Source organism: Colletotrichum spaethianum (assembly GCF_022836535.1).
Source record: "Colletotrichum spaethianum MAFF 239500 DNA, contig18, whole genome shotgun sequence".
NCBI lineage: Eukaryota > Fungi > Ascomycota > Sordariomycetes > Glomerellales > Glomerellaceae > Colletotrichum > Colletotrichum spaethianum.
This window is the reverse complement of record NW_026054788.1, coordinates 936,787-962,252: the sequence shown is the minus strand read 5'-3', so window position 1 is coordinate 962,252 and position 25,466 is coordinate 936,787. Positions and strand designations below refer to the sequence as shown.

The window sequence follows — 25,466 nt, the reverse complement described above, 5'->3', positions numbered from 1 at the left end:
GGTCGACTACCCCATAAGAAATATAATTCGCTAAAGATCGGTCGCCTCCAACGTTCTTCAGATTGGCTAGCGGGTGAGGGAATGCCGTTGTGCTTGTCCAGGGCATGGTGAACATGATATGGACAGGAATACCAAGCGCCTGGGCGCAGTGGATGTGGGCGAAACTGGGAGGGTTGGAGATGATTGCGTCTGCTACGAATGGCAGACCTGTGACAGTGTCTGGTCGTATGCATGCTTCCCAAAAGCCTTCAAGCATCTCTCCAACCATCTCGCGCTTTTGCCCGATCTCGCCGGCTTGGAGGCTCTTCAGGCTAGGAATGAGACCTGGGTTCTTGACCATATAGGCCATCAGGGCCGCAGGATCACCGCCCACTGGGTAGTGTTCCAAGCCAGCATCCCTGACGAACTTATCAAAGACGTTGTGTGTAGCTAGTCGGACACGATGACCGCGTCGCTTGAGTTCGGCACCCAAAGCGACAAAAGGTTGAACGTCTCCCCGACTACCCACAACTTGTATTAGAACATTGAGTCTGATCGGGTCCTGGTGATAGATCGTGCCATTCGCTCCGCCTTGAACCTTCTCATACAGCGGTAAGGACGAATCAGGCGATGGCGACCTGGATGCACACTCTTGTTCTGCTCCTAGTTTCGCTCGGTAGATCAAGCTGATAGTTCGCGCCAGCTTTGAGTCGCAATCGATATCGACTCGGCCATCGTTCTCTTTTGAACCACAAAACACAATGTCAGCTACTTTCTACCTTCCTGCTGACGTCTGCTTGAATTTAAAACCGAATTATATAGCACTTACCACGCATGTGGACACCCTCCCCCAAGAGGTTGCCCATGCTGGTGGCTTTTCCTGCAGCGTTGGAGGAAATTGGTGGGGGATCAGCTTGGTTGTCTCCAATGAGTTCATGATTGGTTGTTCGTCGATTCTCATCCATGCTGGCGATCGGTATATGGCGGGCTCTTGACTTGGGTTTTGGGGCACAAGCAAGCTGCACAGGAGTTCTGAGCTTGATACTTCTTGTCAGGACAGGCAACGTGGTGAAGCCTAATTCGAAAGCAAGGCAAGGGAAGAAAACCGATCGAAGCCGATTGTTGTTTTCGAAGCCCAAGGCATAAACAGCTACGATATGAGCAATTCGACAGTGCGCAATAAAAAGTCAATCCAAGAATATTACGACTTTTTTCCCGGCTGGCTCTGGAGCAGATCCGATTATAAAATCCGTCGGACTCTTCCAGGTAATCTAACACTTTAGCAATCAACCTAGTAAAGTGGGTAGTAACTATTGCGTTTACATGACTAGAAGCAGCATTCGGGAACGATTGCTGCATGGGTCTCCCTTTAAGTCGACAAGCTGGATCGTGGATTTCTAGAGGCTCGTACCTCGTTAATCACCAATAACGAGCTATGCTGTCCAAGGCTCGTATCTCGGTCCTCGGCTGCGAGTCGACTCGGAGTATTACACCTAAAATAGAATGATCAGGTCCACTTTAACCAAGCCTCCGTCATAGCCTAGTGAGGCAGACTAGAGCACCCATCGTTCACAACTGCGGCGTCTACTAAGCCTACCTATGACACGGTAGAATGCTGAACGAGGGGTAAGCTAGCCCCTAGTCGTCTATAATAAAAGGTGAGAACGAGCATTCGCATCATCTTCTCGGCTAAAAATGCGTCCAGTCAGAGTGTTGTGCCTAGACGGCGGACAAAATGGCAGAGGAAACCAACCAGCTCACGATTCCAGACGACTCAGGTTATTCGACCACGTCGACTCCTGCGAGCCTATCGCAGTCTGAAGGAAAGCAGAATCCAGACAGAGGAAAGAGAATAGCTCACAAAAAGTCGCGAACCGGTTGCCAGACCTGTAAACACAAGAGAGTCAAGGTTAGCACATATCTGAGGTTCTCCTTTACGCAATGAATTAACCAGAGCCACTAGTGCGACGAATTACGACCATCATGTGCACGGTGTGATAGACTACAGCTCCAATGCCATTACATGATTCCCAACAAGCAATCATCACCTTATCACAATGGCGAAGTCAATGTCCTGCGCCTGCAGCGGGGGCCGTCTGCTTCTGTGCTCGCCGATAGCGAGACCAAACCCAACCTCCTACAACTTGAGCTTCTCCACACATACGCTACGTTTACGTGGGCATCACTACCGTGGTCGCCGGTTCTTGGAGATTTCTGGAGAGTTTCGGTGCCGAGTCTCGCCCTAAAAGACGAATATATAATGAAGGCCCTCCTTGCCATTCCGGCTCTACATCTCGCCGAATTACGCCCTGAACGAAGGGGCATGTATACTTCCATCGCTCTCGAGTATTATCGCATTGCCTCGGAGACCGCGAGAGACAAACTCCACGGCGTTTCTGAAAATGATGGCGCTCCGTTGTTTCTCTTCTCTGCATTGAGTGTTTGCATTGGTTTGTACTGTACCGACCCCTTCTGCGTGCTAATTATCATGCCTAACTCTGTGAAGTTTTAGGGATTCCACAGCGATCTTCAAGAGGTACCATTGCTGACGATGACGCGACTTTGTATGACTTGATTGGCATTTTACAAGGGATGAAAGCCCTTCTTGACAAGTTGTGGAACAATGTTTCAAAGAGTCCACTAGCACCTCTCCTCAGCTATGGCAGAAAAAGATGGGAGTTTCAAGAGCACCTTGATCAACCCGAGCTCGGATACCTAGGGGACAGAGAACCTCTCGACCACCTTCGAGCTCTCCTTAGCAGTCAGAGCTTGGCGATCGATACGTTGGCTGCTTACCACAAGATTATCGAGAGGCTCCATGACGCCTACAAGTGTATGTACGTCTGGGAAGGCGCAGACGCCTTGATATGGATGTATAGGTCTTTGGAGGACTTCATACCGCTACTGGAGTCGAGGGAACAGGAAGCCTTAGTCCTATTGGCCCACTTCGCCGTTGTGTTTTACAGATGCGAAACGCAATGGTGGCTGCATGGTTGGGCATATCATATCATGTCGAGTGTCTATTACAGCCTAGACGAGGATCACAAGATGTGGATATACGGTCCGGCAACTGAAATAGGCTGGGTTTTCCCTCATGTGTCATGAACAGATCTCCAAAACCAAGGCCAATGTACGTAGCTTTTGGGAGTATCAAGACGGAGTTCGCTCTCATTGACTGGCGACGTTGGCCCTTGAACGAATTATAGCAAACATACAGCTCGTACACGTTCATTCGACATGCGAGATGCAAGTATAGATGCCAAACTGATATCCACTAATTCAGCTCGAGGCTAACCCAACGTCAAGTGCTTCCCGTTCCTTCCAGTCTCGATCAGTGATTGCGACACCGATTTGGGTTGGGTAAAGCAGCTTCCAGGCGCTGGGGAACACTCGGGCGACCTGCGAGATTGACGAGGAGCTCAAACGATCGTTCATCAAATGCGGCTAACTATGGGCATCGGAAGATAGACGTACAGTGGATGACCCTCTCTGGCAGCGGTCTCATGCAGGAAAAAGGGATTGAGAGATGATATTTGACAATCGATGCTACGCTACACCTGGTACGTAATTAATTAAGTGTGTTATGAGGCTGGTGATCTTTTGACGCTAGCAAGGCCCTAGTTCATAACATTGGGCCGCTTCTCGTTCTTCGTTTATCCCATCACCTTGTGTCTCGTATCTCGTTTACCGCGCTCAAACTCGGCGTAATAATTATGGGGACATCGATCTGGGAGGCAGTGAGCGTCAGCTTGCTCATTTGATATGGGCGTTTTGATTCGCTGGTTACCTTTCTGAGAAGGATATCGCAATGGCTATGCAACTCAACCACTCTCGTTCCCGTTAGCTGCAGGCTAAGGGTGACATTGCCAGTACGGAGTACACTCCACAATGAACAGCAGCAGAATGCGCCCAGCCATGGTGTAGAAAACAAAGAGTACGGCAGGTAGGAAATGTTAAGCCCCTGCGGCCCCCCTCAAGCAACGCGGTGCGAGCTTCTCTCTCTCTAACCCTTCATCTTTGCAACCTAGCTCTATTCTGTTTCATTTTGCCAACTTATTTCCGACTCTTTTTGCAAGTTTTCGTCGACGGCCAATATGGCAACGGAAACCCAAACGTCCCAAGGTCCCGGTGCTGGCTTCGACTTCAAACTCTACCGGTATACTCCGTCACTACCTGCAGCGATTGTCAGCGTCGTTGTCTTCGCCATCCTCACATTTCTTCACACATGGCGGCTGTACAAAGCACGAGCCTTCTACTTCACCGCCTTCACGATTGGTGGTTTATGTAAGTCACTCTTGATCCCAAATGAAGTTGACGGCCTTTGATCATGCAGATGTGTAGTATGGAGGTATTAAAGACTACGTTGAAGCTAACCAAAGATGCGCAGTCCAAACGATAGGTTACTGCGGTAGAATCTGGAGTCATTACGATAAGCTTTCGATTGGCGGGTTTGTAATACAAGCTATCCTGATTCTCGTCGCTCCAGCCCTATACGCCGCTTCGATTTACATGATACTGGGCCGTCTCATTCGAACGGTTAGAGGCGAGCATCTTTCATTGATTCCGGTGAACTGGGTGACACGCATCTTCGTCACTGGGGATGTGGTTGCGTTCTCGCTCCAGGCGGGAGGCGGGGGCATACAAGCTGCGGGTACGCTGGAACTATACGAAGCGGGTGAGAAAATCATTATAGCAGGGCTTTTTGTCCAGATAGTGGTTTTTGGATTCTTCGTCCTCACCTCTCTTCTCTTCCACTACCGCCTCGCGAAGACCCCAACAAACACCGCCAATGGAAGCACGCCCTGGAAGCGGTATCTTGTCGTACTTTATATCACGAGCGCCATCATTCTGGTCCGAAGCATCTTCCGAGTCGTCGAGTATCTACAGGGAAATGGCGGTTATCTCATTTCTCACGAGATATTCCTTTACATGTTCGACACTCTTCTAATGGCCGTCGTTATGGCCATCTTCCTGGTTTGGTATGTCGAACAGCTTGAGGATAAAAGGCAGAGAAAGTCGGTGGAAGACCGCGATACATCAGGATCGAACGATTTCATACTGGAAGAGGCGCGTAAGTGAGACAGCCTTACGCCATCCGAGACGATATGTCGTTTGGTAGATTAGTTATAGATTCATAGATAGAATAATTTCTTCAGTTGTTGGTTCACTTCACATATCTGGAACACCTTGATTCACTATGAGCATGTGTACGATCCTGGTATCTATGATACCTATCAGACATGGATGGGAGCTCGCACAAAACGCCGTGCACGTAAGCCTGCTATCATTGGGCTGCACAGACATTGTCCAACCTAGTCACTGGTTAGTTACACTAATTGCGGCACCGAAGCTCGACTCGCACAGATGTTGCATAGCCCCACCCACCCACCCATCCGCCTCAACTCCTCGCTCCTCGTTCTTCGTTCTTCGCTTTTCGTCTTGTACGTCTCACTTCTTTGGTTTACCCCGTTCCAGACTTTCGTTCCTTATTCACATCCTCCTCGTTCAACACCTGAACGAGCTATGTGACTGTCACCCATGTCTTTCTCGGACGATACCGAGAGACGCAATCCAGTAAAGCGACGTAGGCCACACCAGAAGTCAAGGACCGGGTGCCTCGACTGCCGGAAACGCCGAGTCAAGGTGCCACCCTCGCCCGCCATCTGTTCCCCATGCAAACTGATCTGACCGATCTCCATAGTGCAGCGAAGAGAGACCGAGATGCAGATCCTGCATCCGGCGCGAGATTCCATGCGAATATCCCGGGGAGCCACAGGCCGTCAACGATGAAGCAGTTGACGCGCCCGTGGACCAGGTTGCATGCTCGCCACGTCCGCAATCCACCCCTGGAGCCCGCGCGAGCTACGATCTTTGGGGGCAAAGCGCCACAGGAACCCCGGCTACAGGAACTCCGGCTACAGTAACCGCGACCATTGGGAGGGATTCTGATGCATCGGAGCCACTTAACGCCGCTGCGTTCAATTTCAGCATCAAAGATTTGGCATTGCTGCACCATTGGACCGTGTGCACGAGTGTCGATATTTACAAGACTCCTGAGCTCGACTCTTTGTGGCAGGTCGTTTTCCCCCAGATCGGCTTCGAATACCCCTTCGTGGCCCATGCTATTCTGAGTCTGGCTGCACTCCACCTCGCGTTTATCGAAGGCTCGAAAAACAGCCGGTATGTCCTGGAGGCAACCCGCCACCACGAGGAAGCTCTCAAGGGGTTTCATGAGGTCGTCCGCCACGTCAGCGTCGAAAACAGTGAGGCGCTACTCGCGTGGTCGCTTGTCAACGTCCTTTACGTGTTTGGCATTACAAAGCAGCTCGCCGACAGCGTCGAGAGTAGCTCGCCTCGTCTTCGGAAGGACCGCGTTTTGGGTACTGAATGGATTCCGATGATTCGCGGGGTCGACGCCGTTCTTGGTCCGACCTACGGGCACCTACAAAATGGCCGAATGGCCCGGATCATGGACCTTGGAAACTGGTCCGATTTGGATCCCGACCATGCCGCCCCAGAGGAAATGGATATTCAGCTCTGCCGCGCCCGAGAAACGTGGAGCAACAGCGGCGACACCGAAGTCTACGAAGAGGCGCTCCGGATTCTGAGGAAATGCCGCATGTTTATTCTGCAGTTCGATTCAATGGACTCTCGAACTCTACAGGAATGGAACTGTAATAGGGGCTGGGCAGGACCGCTTGCTTTCATCCACTTTGCACCACAGCGATACTTCACTCTGCTGCATCAAAGGCAACCCCAGGCTCTAGTTCTATTTGCCTATTTTGGTGTACTACTGCATGGATTGAATCATCACTGGTTTTTGCAAGGCTGGGGCAAGGATATTGTCGAAGTTATTGATGAGTTGCTTGGTAGTTACTGGAGGCCGTGGCTGGTTTGGCCGCTTCAAGTTGTTGGAATCAGTTGATATTTCTGACTAGATATATTACAGCTCAACGTGATGGAATCCCGATAAAAGGTGTATGAAAGAGCTGTTATGAGCTCTTCTACTCTTTATGATCACAATTCAACCACGATTAGCTTGAAAGCGTTGTCTTTGCTCTGTGGTATGGGTCTATTTTCGAAAGCGCTCAGCCGCCCTAATAGAGGACGTCTGACGCTGTTGAGCATCTCAGACTGTTCATCCCAACCGCTGATGACGATGTTGAGGCAGAGTGTCCATCTTCCATTCATGAACGTAGCCACCTCCAGCAAGAATGGCGACAATCTCAGATGGGTGGACGAGGTTGAACAATACCATGACAAGAAACATGAGTAACGCATCAAAGATGTAGAGGTATGCCTCGTGTCTGAGGATGTAACCGTCAAAGCCTTGGAGGTACTCGACGGCACGGAAGATTGACCGGACCATGATCAGGAAACTTCCGAGGTACAGAGTCTTCATGTGTTTACGCCAGGGAATGCTGGTGTTGGATCGACCAGTAGGTGCGGCATTGACAGATCGATGAAACGCCGCGGCGATGATGATGAAGAACCCAAAGAAGATGAGCTGTACAAAGAGGCCAACAATAATGATCTTAGCCCCGGTGTCCAGGGCCTCGAGGGATCCGGACGATTGGTAACCGCCCCCTATTGAACGAAAATTAGCTTTGGGACATGAAATATGCAGAGGGCTGTGTGCCGAGACAAATGCCAAACGACCTCCAACTATTATTGATAATAATGCAAGACTTACCCCCTCCCTGAAGCAAAAATGACAGGACATCGCCCGTGACGAAAACTTTGGTCATCCACTCTTTCCGGATCAAGGCGTGTCCTTCCCCATCAATGACAGTGATGATCCTGCCGAGTTCCATGTAAATCGTGGCAGCGTACAGGGCCGGAGCCACAAGCAGCAGGATCGATTGTATAATGTACGGACCTAGGGTCCAGTCGGGGCTTTCGTTGCCAGATTTGGCACGCGCCGCATACCCAATCACCTGCACTGCCGCCGAAAACACGGTCAGCTCTGCTCGATAGTGGACTATGGTCGGAACGGCCGGAACAGGTGCGGCCTGCTACCGATCACTGGGGTGACACAACTCACTTATACCACCAATGGCCATAGGGAGTAGGAACCAACATTTAGCTCGTACCAGTTGCCAGAAGTGAAAGACTGTGGTTCCCAGAAATAGGAATACAAAAATGACGGCACCTGCAATCGTGGGGTCGTAATGATAGAGTTTGAATGGGTTCTGGGCCGCCGGGTCGGCTTCTGTGGCATTGCGACGGGCCAGGTCCATAATGTCAGTTGAGTAACAAGTTGGCAGCGTCCTGGAGAGTTTCGATCAAGTATGAGATCCGACTAAAAAGCGCGGATCAAGTGCAGGCGTAGAAGGCTTCTTAGGCGTAACTAATACCGACGCCTTGTGATTCGTAAGTCAAATTATCAGCGAGAAGTGCAAGGAAATGGAAAGGAAGGGACCGGCAAGAAGAGAAAGAATGAGAGCTGAAGTCAAGGTATGATTTCTAGAGATCACAGCAGCTCATGGCGGGCTCCTGTTGGGTTTTTGAATGCTTCAAATTTCGAGAAATCCCATTCGGCCCATGAGATAGGGGTTTGCCTGAGAATACGATGCAAAACACAGCCCCTTCATGCCATGCAAGGCGCACAAGGCTCTCTAGTAGAATGGGCAAGCAATCGTTAGACTGGCGGTTGACGGCAGCACTCTGGGTGGCTTAGCATCGACTGAACCCATTCCAATACCCGGACTAGCTGTAACTGGGCTCCTGCTCATATGCCGCGTATTCGTTCCCAGCTCGCTCCGGGGGGCCGCTTCTAGGTCAGGGCTCGCTCATACACGAGTGATGTCGGTTTTAACGCGAGTTACGACCAGAGGTGCTTGGAGCTAAGCCAATTTTGAAGAATCTAAAATGTCACATCAGCGATCTTTCGACCCAGCGAACCACAATGGTGTGGATCTCACCTAGTGAAACCCCCCCGAATACTCGGATCCTTTGTCTCGTGCAAAATTTGGGAAATACTTGGTAGCAAAACAGCCATGGGAGATAATTGGGCCAACGGGACATATCTCGGCTCCCAAGCAGATGCAACGGTAATAAAAATGATACTTCGGCGGCATATTGACTGCTACATAGCCCGGTCTTCAATCACATATGACAAGGCATCATATGTTTGACCTCATCACACCACAACAAAACTAAGGGCATATGTTCGGGTTTTAGAAGATCAAGAGTAACACGTACTTATGTCTAGAGTAGTAAGCAAGGTACGGTAGGCGACAGTTGAACGAGCTTCAGCTTACCATCGTGTCTGTTTACTTCGAAAACGTGACACATTCTTTCTCTCAATGGCTTTTCGCAACCCGACCTGGATTACATCTACTAGTTTACCGGCAAAGAGCAGGCGAAACCCCGAGTTATTTAGTGGGTGAGGATGGTTGTAAGGGCTGGACGCAGGGGTTTGCCGCATCCTAACCTGTTGGAATCGCGACAAGTCGCCTGGGATGTATCCAATCCACATGCCTTCACCACACATGATCAAAAAGAACAAAGGAATAGAACATCATACTGTTCGTTATATTTGCCCGTTGCCCGTTGCCCGTAGGCAAAGTTCTAGTATACAGTCGACAGCGATAGTTGATGTGTAACCATGGCACATCATCTCGTAGTGGCTGTTCCACTAACCCGTTTTCCCATGTCCCGTATGCATGGAAATAGCATCAGCTTGGCTTCGTAACTATGACATTACGTGCGTTCCCCAACCCTTCTGCCCAGCCAGGAACCTGCTTCTTCAATGAGTGTATGGTTTCAATCCCTAGATAAGTCCGACCTTGACGCCAATGCTATGCGCGAATGAAGGAATAATATACTCGACAAAATGCGTATACTGGTCCCGTAGACCATCGATAAAATAAAGCAAAACACAAAAGGGGCTTACTTCGCCCCATACTTTTTGCCCAAAAATGTGCGTCGAATCCAAGGGGTAGCTCTGTGCTTCGACTAGAAGGCAACTTTGCTACCATTGAGTCGCAGTGGTACCGGGCCAGGGCCAAAGCCGTTGGGGCTTATGACTGATGAGGGTGTCATAGCCCCTCCGTCGGATGAGAACGATGACATTGAAGACATGGTGAAACTAGCGGCCGAGCTGTTTGTCATTGTACCATTCCGAGACATTGAGAGCCCGCCCATGTTAATAAGGGCATCGGCCCGTTCGAAGACGTTGCCGTTGAACGCCGCCGCGAAGGAAGCGCTCTGGGGAGTGGATGGGACTGTCGCCTGGACGGCAGGTCCCAGAGCCGCGCTTTGGGGTGTCATCGGCAGTTGGATGGGTGCTAAGCCCGGGCCGCCATTGGGGCTGAAGGTGTTGGGGTTCGATGATTGTCGCAAGAGATAGCTCCACGGCGACTGGAGAATGGTGTCTCTTGCTTCCTTCATGGCCTGCTGGATAGGACGAAGCCTGACCCTGGTATCCGGCGGAAGACTGACTTCGTTGAACGCAGAGCGGATCTGGTTCCCAAACTCCGCCCACGAGTCGATGAAGTTGCTGATCAAACTCCTGAAGGCCGGTTGACTCATAATACCAGGCTCCTTGAGCTTGACCAACGAAAGGCGGCTGCGGAGCATCTCAGTCTGCTGTACCGCGGTGCTGCACTTGGAAATAAGTCCCTTCCAGCACATCATTTCGTGATCCGGAGCGCGACGTCCCATGGCCTTCTTCGCGAGGACCGACATGTGGTTCTGGAACATGGGCAAAGTCCTCATGACGAGCTCAGACGATCGCTGAAGTGCCAGAAAGATCTTCTCGAAATATCTGTCATCCTCTGTGAAGTCGGATATGCCACGTCCGCCAGAAGAAGCAGAGACGAAAGACTCTCCGGACCGAGGTGTTGCCGAGGTGAGTGTCGCTGTGCGACTAGCAGCAACACCATTCATCCCGTTGATCCCATTCATGTATGGGAGGGGTACGTCCGTCGCCACTCTCAGGTTACTCGGGTTGTGAAGAATGGGGCCGGGCCGGGGTCGCTGGGCCAGTCCAAGCCGCTCAGCGGTAGGCGTAATGGAGTTCTCCCGCGAGTGAGGCTTGATCGTGTCGCCCAAAGTCATAGCTCGTGGGGTGGGTTTCGCAAGGCCGGCGTCAGGTGACATCGCAGCAAGAGTGCACCTGATCTCCATAATGCTATTATAAATGAGCATCAACAGGGTGCGGATGTAGCGCGGGTCTCCGTTGTCGATGAAGGAATCGATGTTGCCGGCCAGCAACGTGCAGACGTGGGTGTAGGCGCCGACCAGAGTCTGGCAGGCTCGGTGAACGTTTTCGTTCTCACGGCCAGCCATCTCGTCTCCTTCAGCGCCAGGGTCATGCTTCTGGATTTCCTGCTCCAGCTCCTCCACGTGCGAGTTTGTGTTGTAGAAGACAATCTCAAGGCTGGATCTCTTTGAAGAACCGTCGCTTGTCAAGCTCATGAGCATCTGAATCATGGGGTGGATCTGGAAGACGGCATAGAGGATGCCCTTAGCAGCCTCTAGGATGGGATCGTAGACCTTGGACTCGCGTCTTCGCTCAGGCAGCACGGAGAGCCGTCGAACGTAGATCGGGCGCTGTAGAAAGGGCTCGGCCGGGCTGTTGGGACTCTTGACCGACATGCTGGCCGGCGGCGGCTGCATGGCCGAGCCATGGCTCAGGCCCCTATAATGACTGAAGCGGTTGTTGGCCTGCGTCTCGTCCAAGGTGCCGAGCTGAGTACTTTTTTGAGATACCACGCCCATGCGTCTTGCTCGGGATTCGGGGCGCTCTCCGCGGGTTGCCTGCAGAAGCGTCTCTGAATTGCTTCGAAGGCGCTCGTTGACGTTTCCTATGGTCAGGGGCATGACGCCAGGTCGACGAACGGCCGTGTTCTGCTGCGACAATCCTCTGTAGTGGGACCGGCTTGGGATGGGGGGAGGCCGGATTAGATTCGGGGATCGAAGGTCGGGAACATCCGTGCCGTTGACTTTAATGGGAAAGCGACCGCTGACAACGCGCTTGATCGGAGGCATGCGAGGGGTTTCCATGCCTTCGCTGGATTCTTCCCCAGCCGTGTCCGATTCTGCACGCCCATTCATGGTGTGCTGCCTGAGGAAGCGCTTGATGTGTGCAGTGACGGCCACCTCGGTGACCTCGCTTTCTTTCAAATAGCCCTCATTCGGGGGACTGCTTGCTTGCACCTGCAGGACCTCACGAGGCGGGAATGTGATCGGGTTGCCATCAAACTTGAGCACCTGCAGCGAAATCATGTCGGCCAAGGCGACTGGCAATTCCTCGATGCGGTTCTTCTGGACGGAGAACACCTTCAAGGAGGCGAGCTTAACAATGTCGGGGGGCAAAGCGCGCAGCTTGTTCTTACTCAGATCGAGTATCTCGAGCGACCTTAGATCGCAGAGCTAGTACACGTCAGATTATGCTTCACCTGTGGTTGCACTGTCTGCGTGGGGGCACTGACCGGCAATGGGAACTCTCGAATCTGGTTATTCCTGACGTTCAAGTATCGGAGGGATGTGCATTCGGAAAAGCGAGTCGGGAAGGAGTTGACTTGATTGTGCGAAAGGGCGAGGCTAGAAAAGCGCGTTAGAAATACTACCCAATTGGATGAGGTCCACAAGAGATACGGACCGCTCTAGCTCGTTCTTGATGATATCAACAACCTCGTCGGGGAGTTTCTGGATGCCCTTGCGACTCAGGTCGATGGTGACGCCGGGCTTCAATTCGGTGCTCACGGCGCTTGCCTCGGCGGCCTGCGACTCGTTCTCGTGGAGGGCGCTCTGCATCGCGTCGCGGGCAAGAGCGATGACCTGTGCTGAGGTCATGGGCGCGGATGCAGTGAGGCTCGCACCGGTAGAGAGATTTCGGAGGTCTCTGGGCATCGGCGGGAGAGGGGAGGGGGAGGAATGTTGCCGAGCGCGGCGTCCTTCTGGAGTTGTCGTCGACCTTGAGCGGGATTCTCGGGCAAGCCACGAGGCATGGACGGCCCCGAGGGCCTATCTGGTCGGTCCATTCTTTCGACCATGATGGATTGGCGCCGGCCGGCGAAGAGAGGGTTGGAGGACGGAAAAGATGCGATTTTTCGATCGTCGTGGCGGAGGGGAAGGGTTGCGTCGAATGCAGCGTTTCAGGGTTTCCGCTGGCCGTTCGTGGTTCGGCCGTGGGTTGGCCAAGACCCTCAAACAATCGGTAGACGGAAGCCAGAGAATTTAAGCCAATGGACTTTCGGAACGAAACAGACTGGGCTGCAAGGCGAGCGAGGTCATTATGAAGAGTCGGACATGCGTTGGAGAAGAGTGCGTGGATGATTCGGAACGGGTGATGGTGTAATGGATGGTTGGTGGTAGGTAAGAGGAGGAAGGAGCGGCCGAAGAAGGATGGATGGATGGATGGATGGATGAGTGGATAGAGCCTCCCAGACGGGAAAGAGCAGTTGGCCCCCGTCACACCTCAGTTAGCAAGCCAAGCGGGCGGGAATATGGAGACAACCTAAGTCTGCAGATGCGGTCGAGCTCAGATGCACACCGGGTTGCTGGTCTGCAGACGAAGGCTCGGAGACGGGGGTGTCGGGTATTTGGGAGAGTAAGGAAAACAGGAGGTCCCGGGTTTGGTACACAGGGGCTGGGCTGGGCTGGGCTGGGTTGCTCCTTCCCTTTTCCTGCCGATGCGGATGTTTACTGGAAGCCAAATGGAACCGGCGACAGAACAAAGTACCATGAAGTATATGAACACAAGGTAAGGCAGGAACGTCGATCCGAAGGGGACAATGAAAGAAAAAAAGAGTGGAGATGTTGTCAGAATTGTGCTACGATGAAACTGACATCTTCCAGCCCGAGAGCTTCTTTTAGGGGCAGCAGTGGTGGTGGTGTTGGATAGGCAATTGGGAAGAAGGGATAAGGATTCTTTGGAGGTGGCCGCCCGCAAGACGCAAAGCCGTCTCGCTGTTGTCTTGCTGTTGCGTGCACACCCCCCTGCAAGTCGAGAGCCGCACGCCTCGGGCGGGGGGCCAGATTTAAGCCAGTTGAGAGACGCAACGGAAGGGGAACTAGATCTCGACCAGTCTAGGTAGTCGGGAGGGATGCGAGAAAAGGGGTCGCTGGTGGACCAGTGGGACACTCTTCCCGATTCCGGCCCCGATCTTGCAGCAAACATCAAGGTAGCAAGGCACTTTTAAGGGTAGGACTGTTGAGCCTTGAGTTGCAGCAGGACTGCATTTGACAGCACATTGCACGCGCCTTCAAAGCCTCGGAAGTTCTCCATGACACGAGACGTGCGTTCGTGTCTGTGTGTGTGTGTATGCATGTATGTATGTATGTCTGTCTCTGTTCTATTTTGGCGACTACGGAAGTCGACGAGAAAGAGGTGGCCGGCCGTCACTGGCGGCACAGCACAGTTTGGGGGTCCTCCTTGGGGGAGTTGGATCGTTGCACAGACTGCTAGCAATTGGAGACTGATGAAGCGGCTTGTGCTTTTGGATAGGCTGCCAGTAAGCTAGTGGTTCTTCACTTTGGGTTCGTCAGGACGGGCTCAAGGTGTTCGTAGAGCACGCGAAAGGAAGAGCACGCGACTGGCTGGAACCTGGGACACTGGGCACTGGCGGTTGAAAAAGGAAAAAATAAGAAAAAAGAATGGAAAGGGAAAAGGCGGGGGAGTGGTTGGACGGGGACGCAAGAAAGGGGGGGGAGGCGTGGACACAGTGTCGAGGCTAAAACGCCTCTTTAGCGCGCCGCAAGGAATGCAAGGCACCTCGACACGCATCGCGGCTCGCCGTCGCTCTCACCCACAAACTCTCGACTCTCAGTGGACGGCGGAGAAAGTCTCAGTCTCCCCTCTCTAGGGACAGTGTACGTACCTCCTGATCGAGCGAGATCTCGCACGCCGCACAGTGCTGCATGTCGAAGGGAATACCGACATGACAGACGTGACCAAAGCTTCTGGCAGCGCATATGACAGAACTCAACGGCTCCCATTCTTTTTCTGACTTTTGTGTTTGTAGCCAAAACCTTCAATGACGACATGCTCAACTTGGGCATCAACATGACACAACCCGTTTGGAATAAGGCATCGTGTGGCCGCAAAACTACACATGGACCACACACCACAAAGCACCCTCTCCTCTCTCTCCCCCCCCCCCCTCTCTCACCCAAGTCAGCCAGCTAGACCCAAGGCACACAGTTGCCGGTGTCGGTGAGCTCGTCTGACCCGATGTTGCTATTACAGATCAAGAGACAGGTATCGAACTGATAGCGTACCACTCGCTAGTCAGAGGTCGGAACAGATCAAACGGAGTAGCGACTAAGGAGAGGGAGCCAGGGTTGGCCGCTGGGCAAGGGAATGGGGAGAGAGCGAGAGAGAAAAGAAGCGAGAAACAGAAACAGAAACAAAGACATGGCGCCATACTGGGAAACACAGGTTTGAAAACCACCTTGTCAGCGTCGCATTCCAATCGACCTCCCCTCCCCACGCGGTTTCCAGTTTCGCCAACGCTACAATATTTTTTATTTTTCTTTATCGTCTCCGCTTCTCTCTCTGCCTCGCCTTGCCTCACGTTCATCACCATCCGTCGCGGCTCTCCCTCCCCCCACACACACCCTATCTTCCTTCTCCTGGCTCGCTTACCCTGCGCGGTTACTTTTAGTGGTGAGATGAACTCTGAGTGCGAGGCATGGCAGGCCAGCCCAAAGTCAATGGTAACGAACACATCCAGTTCGCTGCTAGGGCGTTACAGACTCGGGATAGTTCGTATCAATTCACGGCACCTGAGGGAGCAATGACGGAGTGAAGGAGGGAATGCGCCGGTACCACAGTACATCGATCGGGGCCTCGCAGTCATGTACCCCGTCACCAGCCCCTGGGTGCATCGTTACGTTGATCGGTCTGCGCTGCCGTGTCTTTGCCTCGATGGAGTTAAAGATGGGAGAATTTTTGCAGATCTGGGGCCGTGTGTTCCTACGGCCTGTCAGACCCTCGACGGACATCAATCGAATGGTAAAACTCGATGGACGGCATCCACGGAGGCACGGTTCCCTCACATATTCGCTTGTCTCACCAGGGACTTATCGCATCTTCGGGATCTCCGTTTCGAGTTTCATTCAACATAGCTGTGCCAGAGACAGCCGCTTCCCGCAGACGCGGGGGACCGAACTACCGCGATGCCATCCAACGGCGATGCAGGCCTGGAGTCGGTAACGTCCGTCAGACCGCAACGCTGGCGGCTAGCTAGCTAGCTCCCGAGAATAGCAGGACGGCCTCTGGCGGGGTTGGACAAGGCACACCCGCTGCACGATGCACTGTCCGTGACCCTGATGCTGCTTGCCTTGCGTGCGTGCCTACTATGTATATGCTTAGCATCCGACAGGCCGCTGAATGAAGATGAATAAAACGACAAGCAGCTGCTCTGAACCCTTGTCTACCACTTCAACGCTCCCTAGGTGGCTTGCAACATGTCGGTTCCAGCTGGGCGGGAAGGAGTGGTCCAGGTCGCGCAAACGTCGACGGCATCGCTTGCAAAGCTCGCCAGAATAGGTAAAGGCTGAGAAAGACTGGAGACGGGAGACTTGTTTCTCTTTTGTCTCTTCTCTTGCAAACACGTTTCCTCGAATCGCCTCACACAACACGGCGGCAAGTAACCACCCCCCTAGACCCTTCCTACCTTATTTGCTCCGTGTCCAGGACTTGGCGCCTCCTTCTTACAGCTGTCCCTGCTCCAGCCTTCTGCCTCCTGTCTCCCATCGCCTGCCCCCTCAAAAGCAGGCACAAACAGGAAACTTTCGACGTCGGCAGCGGCAAAACCTCAATTGAAAGAGCCGGAAGGCTCCGACCTCACGTTCCTTTGGTTACTTTACTACGGTACCAAAGGTAAAGCAAAGAAGGTGCCCGAGTGCCCTTCTTACATCTCACCTCCCGCTAGTGACCTCAGGCTCTCGTTCCATTGGTCAGGCCCAGGCTGCAGCCCGTGGGTCTGTTCTTTGCTTCGTTCCATGAACCCGGTCTGCCTCTCTCCGTGCAGACTCCTCGTCTCTGAGGTGAAGCTACACAGCCACTCGAACTGGATCTGTCAAAATATCTCAGAATCCCCCCAAGCCCAGGTCGCTCCGCCTGCCCGGTTTGCCTGTGCAACAACCCTCAAATCGCCCCGACGTTCTCCCTTCCTCGCGTGCTCCGCTTCCCGAGTCTGAGGCTCTCGGGCAGGCCGGCTATCCAAGGCCCTCAAGGCCCAACGTAAGGCGGATCGCCTCCGGACCCGAGCTCGACCATGATCACATCCGGTCCCTCCTCTCGGCCCAGTGCAACTTAATGCCCCTAAGCCCTGCACGAAGAAGCACTCGAGAAGCTCGGCCAAACGCGACGCATCGGGACTGGGCACTGTCTTGTTACGGCGTCCTCGCCAACCCCTGACACGCATCGTCACCATGCCTCCTCTATCGCGCTCGAACTCATGCGTCGATGTAGACTATACTCTCAGACGGCAATTCAACAAGTCGACGTTCAGGTGAAGATATTCCCACTCGTCACTCCTGACAAATCCCTCAACCAACGCCGTCCCCATGCACCGCAATTGTCGCAACAATACTGACGAGTCTCTCTTAGGCCCCAGCAGCGTGAAATCATCGCTGCTGCCCTCGACGGCCACGATGTGTTCGTCCAGGCCGCCACGTCGTTTGGCAAGAGTCTTTGCTTCCAACTCCCTGCATGCATTGACCATGGCAGTAAGTGTCAGGGGCTGCTCCGGGCTTGCATGCACGCGTCTTCGTCAACTAACGTGATCTCACTGCGGCAGTTACCATTGTCGTTTCGCCACTGCTCAGTCTCATGGTGAGGGGTAGCCCATGCAGCCTTACTCGAACGCGGCAGCTGACAGCTTCATCAGATGAATCAGGTTGAAGCGCTGCGATCGGCAGGAATCGACGCTAGCTCCTTGAACAGCAATACGCCGACCGCCGAGAGGGATCGCATCAACCAAGATCTTGCCAGTGGCCACCCGCGCATTAGGCTGCTCTACGTGACACCGGAGTTGTGTTCGGGCGACTCCTTTCGAAAACGCATCAAGCTGGTCTACGAACAGTGTGAGTTGGCACGCATCGCAGTCGACGAAGCCCATTGCATCTCGGAATGGGGACACGATTTCCGGAAAGACTTCAAGCGGCTGTCGTGGTTTCGAGAGACGTTCCCGACCGTGCCAATCATGTGCCTGACGGCAACCGCGAACCCAACAGTTCGCCAAGACTTGCTAAAGACTTTGGGCCTTCTGGAGCAGCCCGGCAGGCTGAAGAGCTTTGTCATGACTGCCCATCGGCCCAATCTTCATATTGAGATCAGATACACAAAAGACCAAGACGACGACCGCCTGGCTGACTTTCTAGCATGGATACGTGGCGTGCACGAGAGGAGGAAAGCAGAACCGCGCAAAGCTGAGCTGGAAGCGGCCGGGGAGCGACTCGACAATGTGTCTGGCATCATCTACACGATATCGCGAGACGAGTGCGAGTCGCTCGCGGCGGCGCTCAGAGACGAAGGCGTGGGGGCAAGGCCCTTCCACGCGAAGCTTACCAAAGAGACCAAAGAACAGACCCTGGCTCGCTGGGTGAACAATGAGCCCGGCTACGATGTCATTGTGGCCACCACGGCCTTTGGCATGGGCATCGACAAGAACAATGTCCGTTTTGTTGTGCACTGGCGATTACCCAAGTCGTTCGAGGGATACTACCAAGAAGCAGGCCGTGCAGGCCGAGATGGCAATGCAAGCTTTTGCTTTCTGTACTACAGCAGGGAAGACCTGCAGCGCGTGCAGAGTATGATCAGGAAGGGGAACCGTGATGGATCGAACTGGGAGGCACAGGCAAAGAGCCTGCAGAAACTTGCTCTATACTGTGAAGATACGACCGCTTGCCGCCATGCGCAGATTTGCAAATATTTCGGTGAGAGCGAGACACCAAAATGCGACTTTGCCTGTGATTGGCACAAGGACGTGCAAGGTCTCCAAAGGCGGATGATGCGGGGTCTGGCAGACGAGGAATGGGTTAGCACGCAGGCCGAGTACGGTCGGTACGAAGGGTACTACGACGATTGAAGAGGGAAGAAAACATTATCGAGAGTAGTTCTCGTCAGTTGTTGATACCCAGATAGAGACCGACGGCGCACGGCGCAATAGAGCAGAATAGACTGTGGCATTGAACCACATGCGCATTCCGACAACACTACTCTGTACGCAGTTGAGCACCGCCTCTACGGAGTGATTGCTTGAGGCAAGTGACAAGCCTTCCAAGGCTGAATTAAGAATCGCGCCAAGATGCCGACAAGAGCTGCATACGGATCCGACGGCATCGATGACGTCTGCTTGCATTCGCCTCACAAGTCTAACTCGACGAGATGTACTGGCGGCTGTTGTGACGACCCTGTCCTGAAAAACAAAACATTTGGAATACAGCCTTTTGTCCAGCTCCCTGTTGTCCTTCTAATCACCAGCCAAAGCGCCCGCTGGCTCCCGCGCCGGCAACATAACGGCGTGCGTGCCTCGACCGAGGTGATGTGGTTTTGTCTATTTGGAATCCGTACGTGGAGCCGGGCCAGACACCGCGGTTCGCTCACAGCGGGCATCGAAGCAAGATCCCCACCCCTGTTTACGTCAATTTGTCAAAAGGTTGATGGCTGGGTGACAGCTGGAGCTCTCAACCTGTTTCTCTCTCTGATAGTCTGACAAAGTACCCTGCCACTCTCTCTGTACGTAGCACGGAGCCCCGGTGCTTAGTTATCACCGGTTCCACAGCGTTCTTTAGCGGGTACAGAGCACCATGCTTGCATGGTTGATTGGTGATGATTCATCCAGGTGCATGTCCATTTCTAATTGAACACGCCTGTACAAGCGCGGTACTCCCACGCACACACACAAACACACTCACTCGACACTCGTTCCAGACCTGCAATTAGAGCTCCCAACCAGTCCCCGACGTCGCCCCCCGTACGCCGACTCGAGACCCATCCCAGAAAACCCACTCCCAATCGCCGACAGCGCCGCCCGCATCCGCACCCGCACCCTAGCCCGCCGACAGCCCCTCCGAAAGAAAACTTACATCAGCTCCCAACCCGGCCCAGCCCACCTTACCGCATCCGCGTCGTGCTATCTTTTCTGCAGCTTAGCATTTGTCAGGCACTGGCGTTGCGCATCTTCGAGCTTATAAGACGTCACCTCAACTAGCCCCACCAGCATACCTATAGAAAACTACTCCTCCCCCCTCCGCCCCCGCGATCACCACATCACCGCAACACTCCATGCAAGCCCTCCAAGCCGCCCTCTACCGCACATCCACCGTTGCAGCATCCCGAGCAGCAGCACCTACGACAAGACTCGCATCCATACAAAGGCACCTATCCTCGACAGCGCGCACCATGGCCCCCATCACCAAGGAGACCGACTACCTCGTCATCGGCGGCGGAAGCGGCGGCCTGGCTTCGGCGCGCAAGGCCAGCGGCCAGTTTGGCACAAGGGCCCTCATCGTCGAGGGCGCGCGGCTGGGAGGAACTTGCGTGAACGTAGGGTACGTCAACCGATCCCGGAAGCCCCGCCTACTTGGAGACCGAGGACTAACTTGACTTGCCCTTCCACAGCTGTGTCCCGAAGAAAGTCACCTTCAACGCCGCCGCCATCGCCGAGACGATCCACCAGGCAAAGTCCTACGGCTTCTCCGTCACCGAGACTGCCCCCTTCGACTGGCACACCTTCAAGACGAAGCGCGATGCCTACATCAAGCGCCTCAACGGCATCTACGAGCGCAACCTCAACAACGACAAGGTCGAGTACCTCCACGGATGGGCCAAGCTCACCTCGCGCAATGAGGCCGAGGTTACCCTCGACGATGGCACAAAGGCTCTCGTGAAAGCCAAGAAGATCCTCATCGCCGTCGGCGGCAACCCCACCATCCCGCCCACCATCCCCGGCGCCGAGCTCGGCACCAACTCGGACGGCTTCTTCGACATCGACCAGCAGCCCAAGAAGGTCGCCCTCGTCGGCGCCGGCTACATCGCTGTCGAGTTCGCCGGCATGTTCAACGCCCTGGGCACCGAGACGCACCTCTTCATCCGCCACGACACCTTCCTGCGCACCTTTGACCCCTTGATCCAGGAGACTGTCACCAAGGAGTACGAACGCTTGGGCGTCAACCTGCACAAGCGCTCGCAGCCCACAAAGGTCGAGAAGGACGCCGAGGGCAAGCTCACCATCTTCTACAAGGACGCCGAGGGCAAGGAGACGTCCGAGGGCGGCTTCGATCACCTCATCTGGGCCATTGGCCGGACGCCGGCGACCAAAGACATTGGTCTTGAGGAAATTGGCCTGAAGCTGAACGAGAAGGGCCACATCCCTGTCGACCAGTACCAGAACACGAACCTGGACAACATCTACGCCCTTGGTGACGTTACTGGCCAGGTCGAGCTGACCCCCGTGGCCATTGCCGCTGGCCGCCGTTTGGCCGAACGTCTGTTCGGAGGCCCCGAGTACTCCAAGGCCCACCTTGACTACTCCAACATCCCCTCCGTGGTCTTTTCCCACCCCGAGGTCGGCAGCATCGGTCTCACGGAGCCCCAGGCCATCGAGAAGTACGGCAAGGACAACATCAAGGTCTACAAGACCAACTTCACCGCCATGTACTATGCCATGATGGAGCCCGAGGAGAAGGGACCCACCGCCTACAAGCTCGTCGTCGCCGGCCCCGAAGAAAAGGTTGTTGGTCTCCACATTGCCGGTCTTGGCAGCGGAGAGATGCTCCAGGGCTTCGGTGTCGCCGTCAAGATGGGCGCAACGAAGAAGGACTTTGATAGCTGTGTTGCCATCCACCCGACCAGCGCCGAAGAGCTGGTGACTCTGAAATAGACTTGCATAGAGGTTCGTAAGACATAGAAGAGGAGGAAAAGATACCAATTCAATCAAATACCAGGTTTAACCCCATACCCTGGCCAGAAGTCTCTGCTCATTGTGACAGACGTGCCTATCCTGTTTCGTTCCCCCAACGCCATCGAATTGCAAACTAATGTCCCACTTCCCTTATCCTCCGACTCCGAAGCATTCCATATGTCCTGTTCCATCCCGATTCTGTCGATTTTGAGCCCAGGTGAAGTGCCTGAAACTTCATGTACTGTTTGGCCACGAAAGGTGCATAAATGTAAATAACGAGCTGCGTTCCGCAATTCTGGGTGGCCGAACTCGTTTACAGGAAGACCACACTGACGAAGCCAGTGGCGGAGAGGCCGAGGACTGTGAAAAGGAAAGCGTGAGGCGCAATGGCGCCTGCTGCGCTGGGTTTCGACTCCTGAGAGCTGTCTCCGCTAGGATGCAACATTAGTATCGGTGGTCATCATTCAAATTTATACCATCAGGAAAAAAACTCACGTGCTGGTTGGGGATGTTGGTGTCGGAGTCGCGTCAGGTTCTGTGCTACCAGAAGGCTCTGGAGTCGAGGTAGGAGCAGCACTGATGTCCGAGGCCGAGGGCAAATCGGCGACCTTAATGCCAATCTCGGAGCAGGTGGATGCATAGGCTTCGTACGCAGGCTTGAGGTCGTTGCTTTGGCAGACGCTGGTCAGATTGCCAAGCATGGCGGACATGAAATTTTCGCAGAGTTTCTCAACACTGGCCGGATTGGCCTGCTGCCCCAATGCGGCAAGAAGACAGGCGGGAGGGACAGCCGCAGCAACGCTTGCGAGGCCATTGAATGCAGCAATGATGGATGAGGATTTCATTGTTGCAAGCGCGAGGGCGGTTAGATGTTGTGATTGGGTTGGGTATCGTGGGAACTCGAGGTGTCAAAACAGTATTGTTAAAAGAAGCGGGAAAAGAAACAAACGATTCAACCTATGGAGGTATAATGCAGAAACACAAAGCAAGGCTAGGGAAAATAGACAGGGGCTGCTTTAACGAGGAATACAATCTGTTCCGTTTCTCAACGGACCTTGGAAATCTCAGAGGCAATGTGAAGCAAAGCAAGAGGTGCTAAAGTTGGCGACGCAGTGCGACGCAGGCCAGAGACAGGTTTATCGCGTGAGTGTTCGCCAATCTCGTTCCCTCGGAAAGACCAACGGAACCCTTGTGAGGTGGGGAGAAGGTGATCATCGGGAAATACTCCGAGAATGGCGGCTCTTCTGGGGAAGGAAGGGACCGGTGAGTGGGTGGGTGGGGCCGGCACGAACTTCCCTTCTTCTGGAACAACTTCAAAACACCATGGTTTCTTTCCCAACCACGACGGACGACAGAATTGCTGCTTCCAGCCGCCACGATCGACTCGTTCCCACGGATAGGATGGGGAATGCGCATTCTAACTGCCACAGAAACTGCCTGCTTCAGCTTCATGAATAGGTGCCTTGGCGCGTTGAATGTCTCGACTTGCTCCCTCCACGCCAAACACCTCATGCTCGTAATCGCCCACGACGTCGTCCCCCCGGCTGGGTCTAGAACTTTCTCTCGCGAAGTTTGTTTTCTGCTGTTGCTCATCTCACAAATCGTTTTCCTCGTCCTCACGCAGAATGAATACCAGAGGACCCTGGGAAAAGAAGGGTATCACTGGTACCAGCGGAGTGGCGCAGAGCAGCCAGCAGATAGGCGACACCCTGCTTCCTCTTGTAAAGGTGACACTTCTCTGCTCTACACATTACGGAACCTTCTTGATGCCGACTCTAATGCCACTAAGGTCGATCATCTGCAGGTGGCCGTACGTGACAACCCAGAAATATCTTGCGGGTCAACTGGCAGCAAGGAAGGAATTGAGTTTGCGTCCCTCGCCTCGCTTTCTTATCAGACAATCCACGATTGGTGACCGTGTTTGTCCCATTAGTTGAGAGTTTGACGTTTAACTTTTTGACTGAGACCATACCTTGACACCTGTGCTCGCCTTTCCACTAATTTCAGCGCTCTGGTCGGCCAACCGCCCTTGAGGTAACTTACGTTGCCGCACACACACAGGCTACCCACTATAACCAGCAGTTGCATAATAGACTTTGGATAAATTCATCTACTTGCAAGCGACACCCAGGTAAACAGAAGCATTACCACTTTGCAATCCATACAGTGGTTTGGCTTACAAGACCAATTCTATAATGAAAACCTGGGTGCCTGAATGGTCCGGCCTGCTGGGCTTGGGCTGTTAGAACAACCGCCCAGTCACTGTCTTGATCGCTGCGACGTTTCTTGTCACGAAACCTCAGATGAGTTTCGCTTATTCCACGGAAAATCAGCGAGTCATATCTGCTGCCTTAAGGACCAAAACGTACCAAAGAAGCTGAGCCGCCACGGCCGCCTCAACCATCCGCTGCACTCGATTAAGTTGACACTAGTCGGAAACGACGGAATCATCATCAATAGTAACCGTTGCGCAGGTCACCCAGGCCATCCAGGCCATCCCTTGCTTCCGTAGGCCGTAGTGGAGGGCATGCCATCTTCTAGTGCTGTTCTGTCGCCAGCACAATAGCGCATAGTCGCCGACCAGTGACAAACCGGGAACGCTCCGAGCTTTCGGTACTCACCGCGGAGTGGAGACTGAAACCCAACACACGAAATCCCTCTGGCACATAACACGCCGCGTCTCTGACGGATAACGCACTTTGCCCACAAGCCGTGATCCACCAGAAAGACACCAACGCAATGATTTTCCGTCTTTTAGCCGTTGAGGCTTATACTCCTCGCGGAAGATGACCGACTTGGCTCATCGGGGGGTGGGGGTTCAGCTTTTTCAAACGACCCATCAACGTACGGCTCGGGGAGCGCAAACACCTCACTGATGGCTAGCTAAAGCGATCTAGAGCATTGGTCCTCTGTATATCATAAGTCGTTGTTCCTACAAGGACTTGCTTACCCAGCGGGACTGGTCGGCATCGGCCGTGTTCTGTGGAGGATTCGGTAAATGGAAACCCGCACAGACGAACTTACTGCAACCAGCTCCTGGTCTTTTACAGTAGTTTGAACGGTTGAGAGGAGGACACAAGAGGCCTGACCAATGAATCCTGCCGCTACAATCACCCGATCTGGCGTGGGTGAGTCTCCCACGCGTTCTGTCGTCCCATTGTCGCATTCAACGCACATGGCCAAACCCACGATGGAAGCTATTGGAAGTGGAATATCCCGACTTCCTAGATGTTGTCCGGGGATTTAAGCCATTCGCTATTGGCCGGTGCACAGTCAGTCACGCGAGCATGGCTACCAGGCACTTCAAGCATCAGGCTGTGAGAAGCTCCCATGGTCTGAAGCTTTAGCTGAGCAGTAGGTAGGCCTGGCCATGGGCCGTGAACCGCACCTTTTCCGCCTACTAGACGAGTCATTGGTGGCCGGCCGTCCGGCAGGCGGATCAAGACGTTCTCGAATCTCTTTCTGATTTCCCTTGCGGGAAGAGCACGGCCTTCCATCGCCTGAATGGTCGGTTCGCATAATGCATTCTTCGTCGCATGGCTTCGGGTCCCCATTATTTCCCCCCGGACTCCCCTGTGGATATTCGCAAGGTCGACCCGTCGACGGATACAGGCTGTTGTG

The 25,466-nt window shown here is 53.7% G+C and overlaps 7 protein-coding genes across 7 annotated transcripts; 4 read left to right on the top strand and 3 right to left on the bottom strand.

Moving 5' to 3' along the window:
* Nucleotides 1-4,073: 4,073 nt before the first annotated feature.
* ColSpa_07381 (protein RTA1) lies at nucleotides 4,074-5,058 on the top strand (the record flags this gene model as incomplete). Its single annotated transcript, XM_049273593.1, has 2 exons — nucleotides 4,074-4,263; nucleotides 4,379-5,058. 2 exons carry the CDS (start codon nucleotides 4,074-4,076, stop codon nucleotides 5,056-5,058), a joined length of 870 nt encoding a protein of 289 aa, XP_049129550.1.
* Nucleotides 5,059-5,517: 459 nt separating this feature from the next.
* ColSpa_07380 (sterol uptake control protein 2) lies at nucleotides 5,518-6,904 on the top strand (the record flags this gene model as incomplete). The annotated part of the gene is made up of 2 exons (XM_049273592.1): nucleotides 5,518-5,563; nucleotides 5,901-6,904. 2 exons carry the CDS (start codon nucleotides 5,518-5,520, stop codon nucleotides 6,902-6,904), a joined length of 1,050 nt encoding a protein of 349 aa, XP_049129549.1.
* Nucleotides 6,905-7,117: 213 nt separating this feature from the next.
* ColSpa_07379 (protein RTA1) lies at nucleotides 7,118-8,219 on the bottom strand (the record flags this gene model as incomplete). Its single annotated transcript, XM_049273591.1, has 3 exons — nucleotides 7,118-7,566; nucleotides 7,673-7,960; nucleotides 8,024-8,219. 3 exons carry the CDS (start codon nucleotides 8,217-8,219, stop codon nucleotides 7,118-7,120), a joined length of 933 nt encoding a protein of 310 aa, XP_049129548.1.
* A 1,720-nt stretch (nucleotides 8,220-9,939) lies between these two features.
* Nucleotides 9,940-12,783, bottom strand: ColSpa_07378 (leucine-rich repeat-containing protein sog2; the record flags this gene model as incomplete). Its single annotated transcript, XM_049273590.1, has 3 exons — nucleotides 9,940-12,360; nucleotides 12,420-12,531; nucleotides 12,590-12,783. The coding sequence occupies 3 exons, from the start codon at nucleotides 12,781-12,783 to the stop codon at nucleotides 9,940-9,942; spliced, it is 2,727 nt and encodes a 908-aa protein (XP_049129547.1).
* A 4,587-nt stretch (nucleotides 12,784-17,370) lies between these two features.
* On the top strand, nucleotides 17,371-19,028 carry ColSpa_07377 (bloom syndrome protein; the record flags this gene model as incomplete). The annotated part of the gene is made up of 4 exons (XM_049273589.1): nucleotides 17,371-17,450; nucleotides 17,549-17,667; nucleotides 17,739-17,773; nucleotides 17,820-19,028. The coding sequence occupies 4 exons, from the start codon at nucleotides 17,371-17,373 to the stop codon at nucleotides 19,026-19,028; spliced, it is 1,443 nt and encodes a 480-aa protein (XP_049129546.1).
* A 1,316-nt stretch (nucleotides 19,029-20,344) lies between these two features.
* Nucleotides 20,345-21,824, top strand: ColSpa_07376 (glutathione reductase; the record flags this gene model as incomplete). The annotated part of the gene is made up of 2 exons (XM_049273588.1): nucleotides 20,345-20,493; nucleotides 20,564-21,824. The coding sequence occupies 2 exons, from the start codon at nucleotides 20,345-20,347 to the stop codon at nucleotides 21,822-21,824; spliced, it is 1,410 nt and encodes a 469-aa protein (XP_049129545.1).
* Nucleotides 21,825-22,158: 334 nt separating this feature from the next.
* On the bottom strand, nucleotides 22,159-22,690 carry ColSpa_07375 (uncharacterized protein; the record flags this gene model as incomplete). The annotated part of the gene is made up of 2 exons (XM_049273587.1): nucleotides 22,159-22,276; nucleotides 22,341-22,690. The coding sequence occupies 2 exons, from the start codon at nucleotides 22,688-22,690 to the stop codon at nucleotides 22,159-22,161; spliced, it is 468 nt and encodes a 155-aa protein (XP_049129544.1).
* Nucleotides 22,691-25,466: the final 2,776 nt, after the last annotated feature.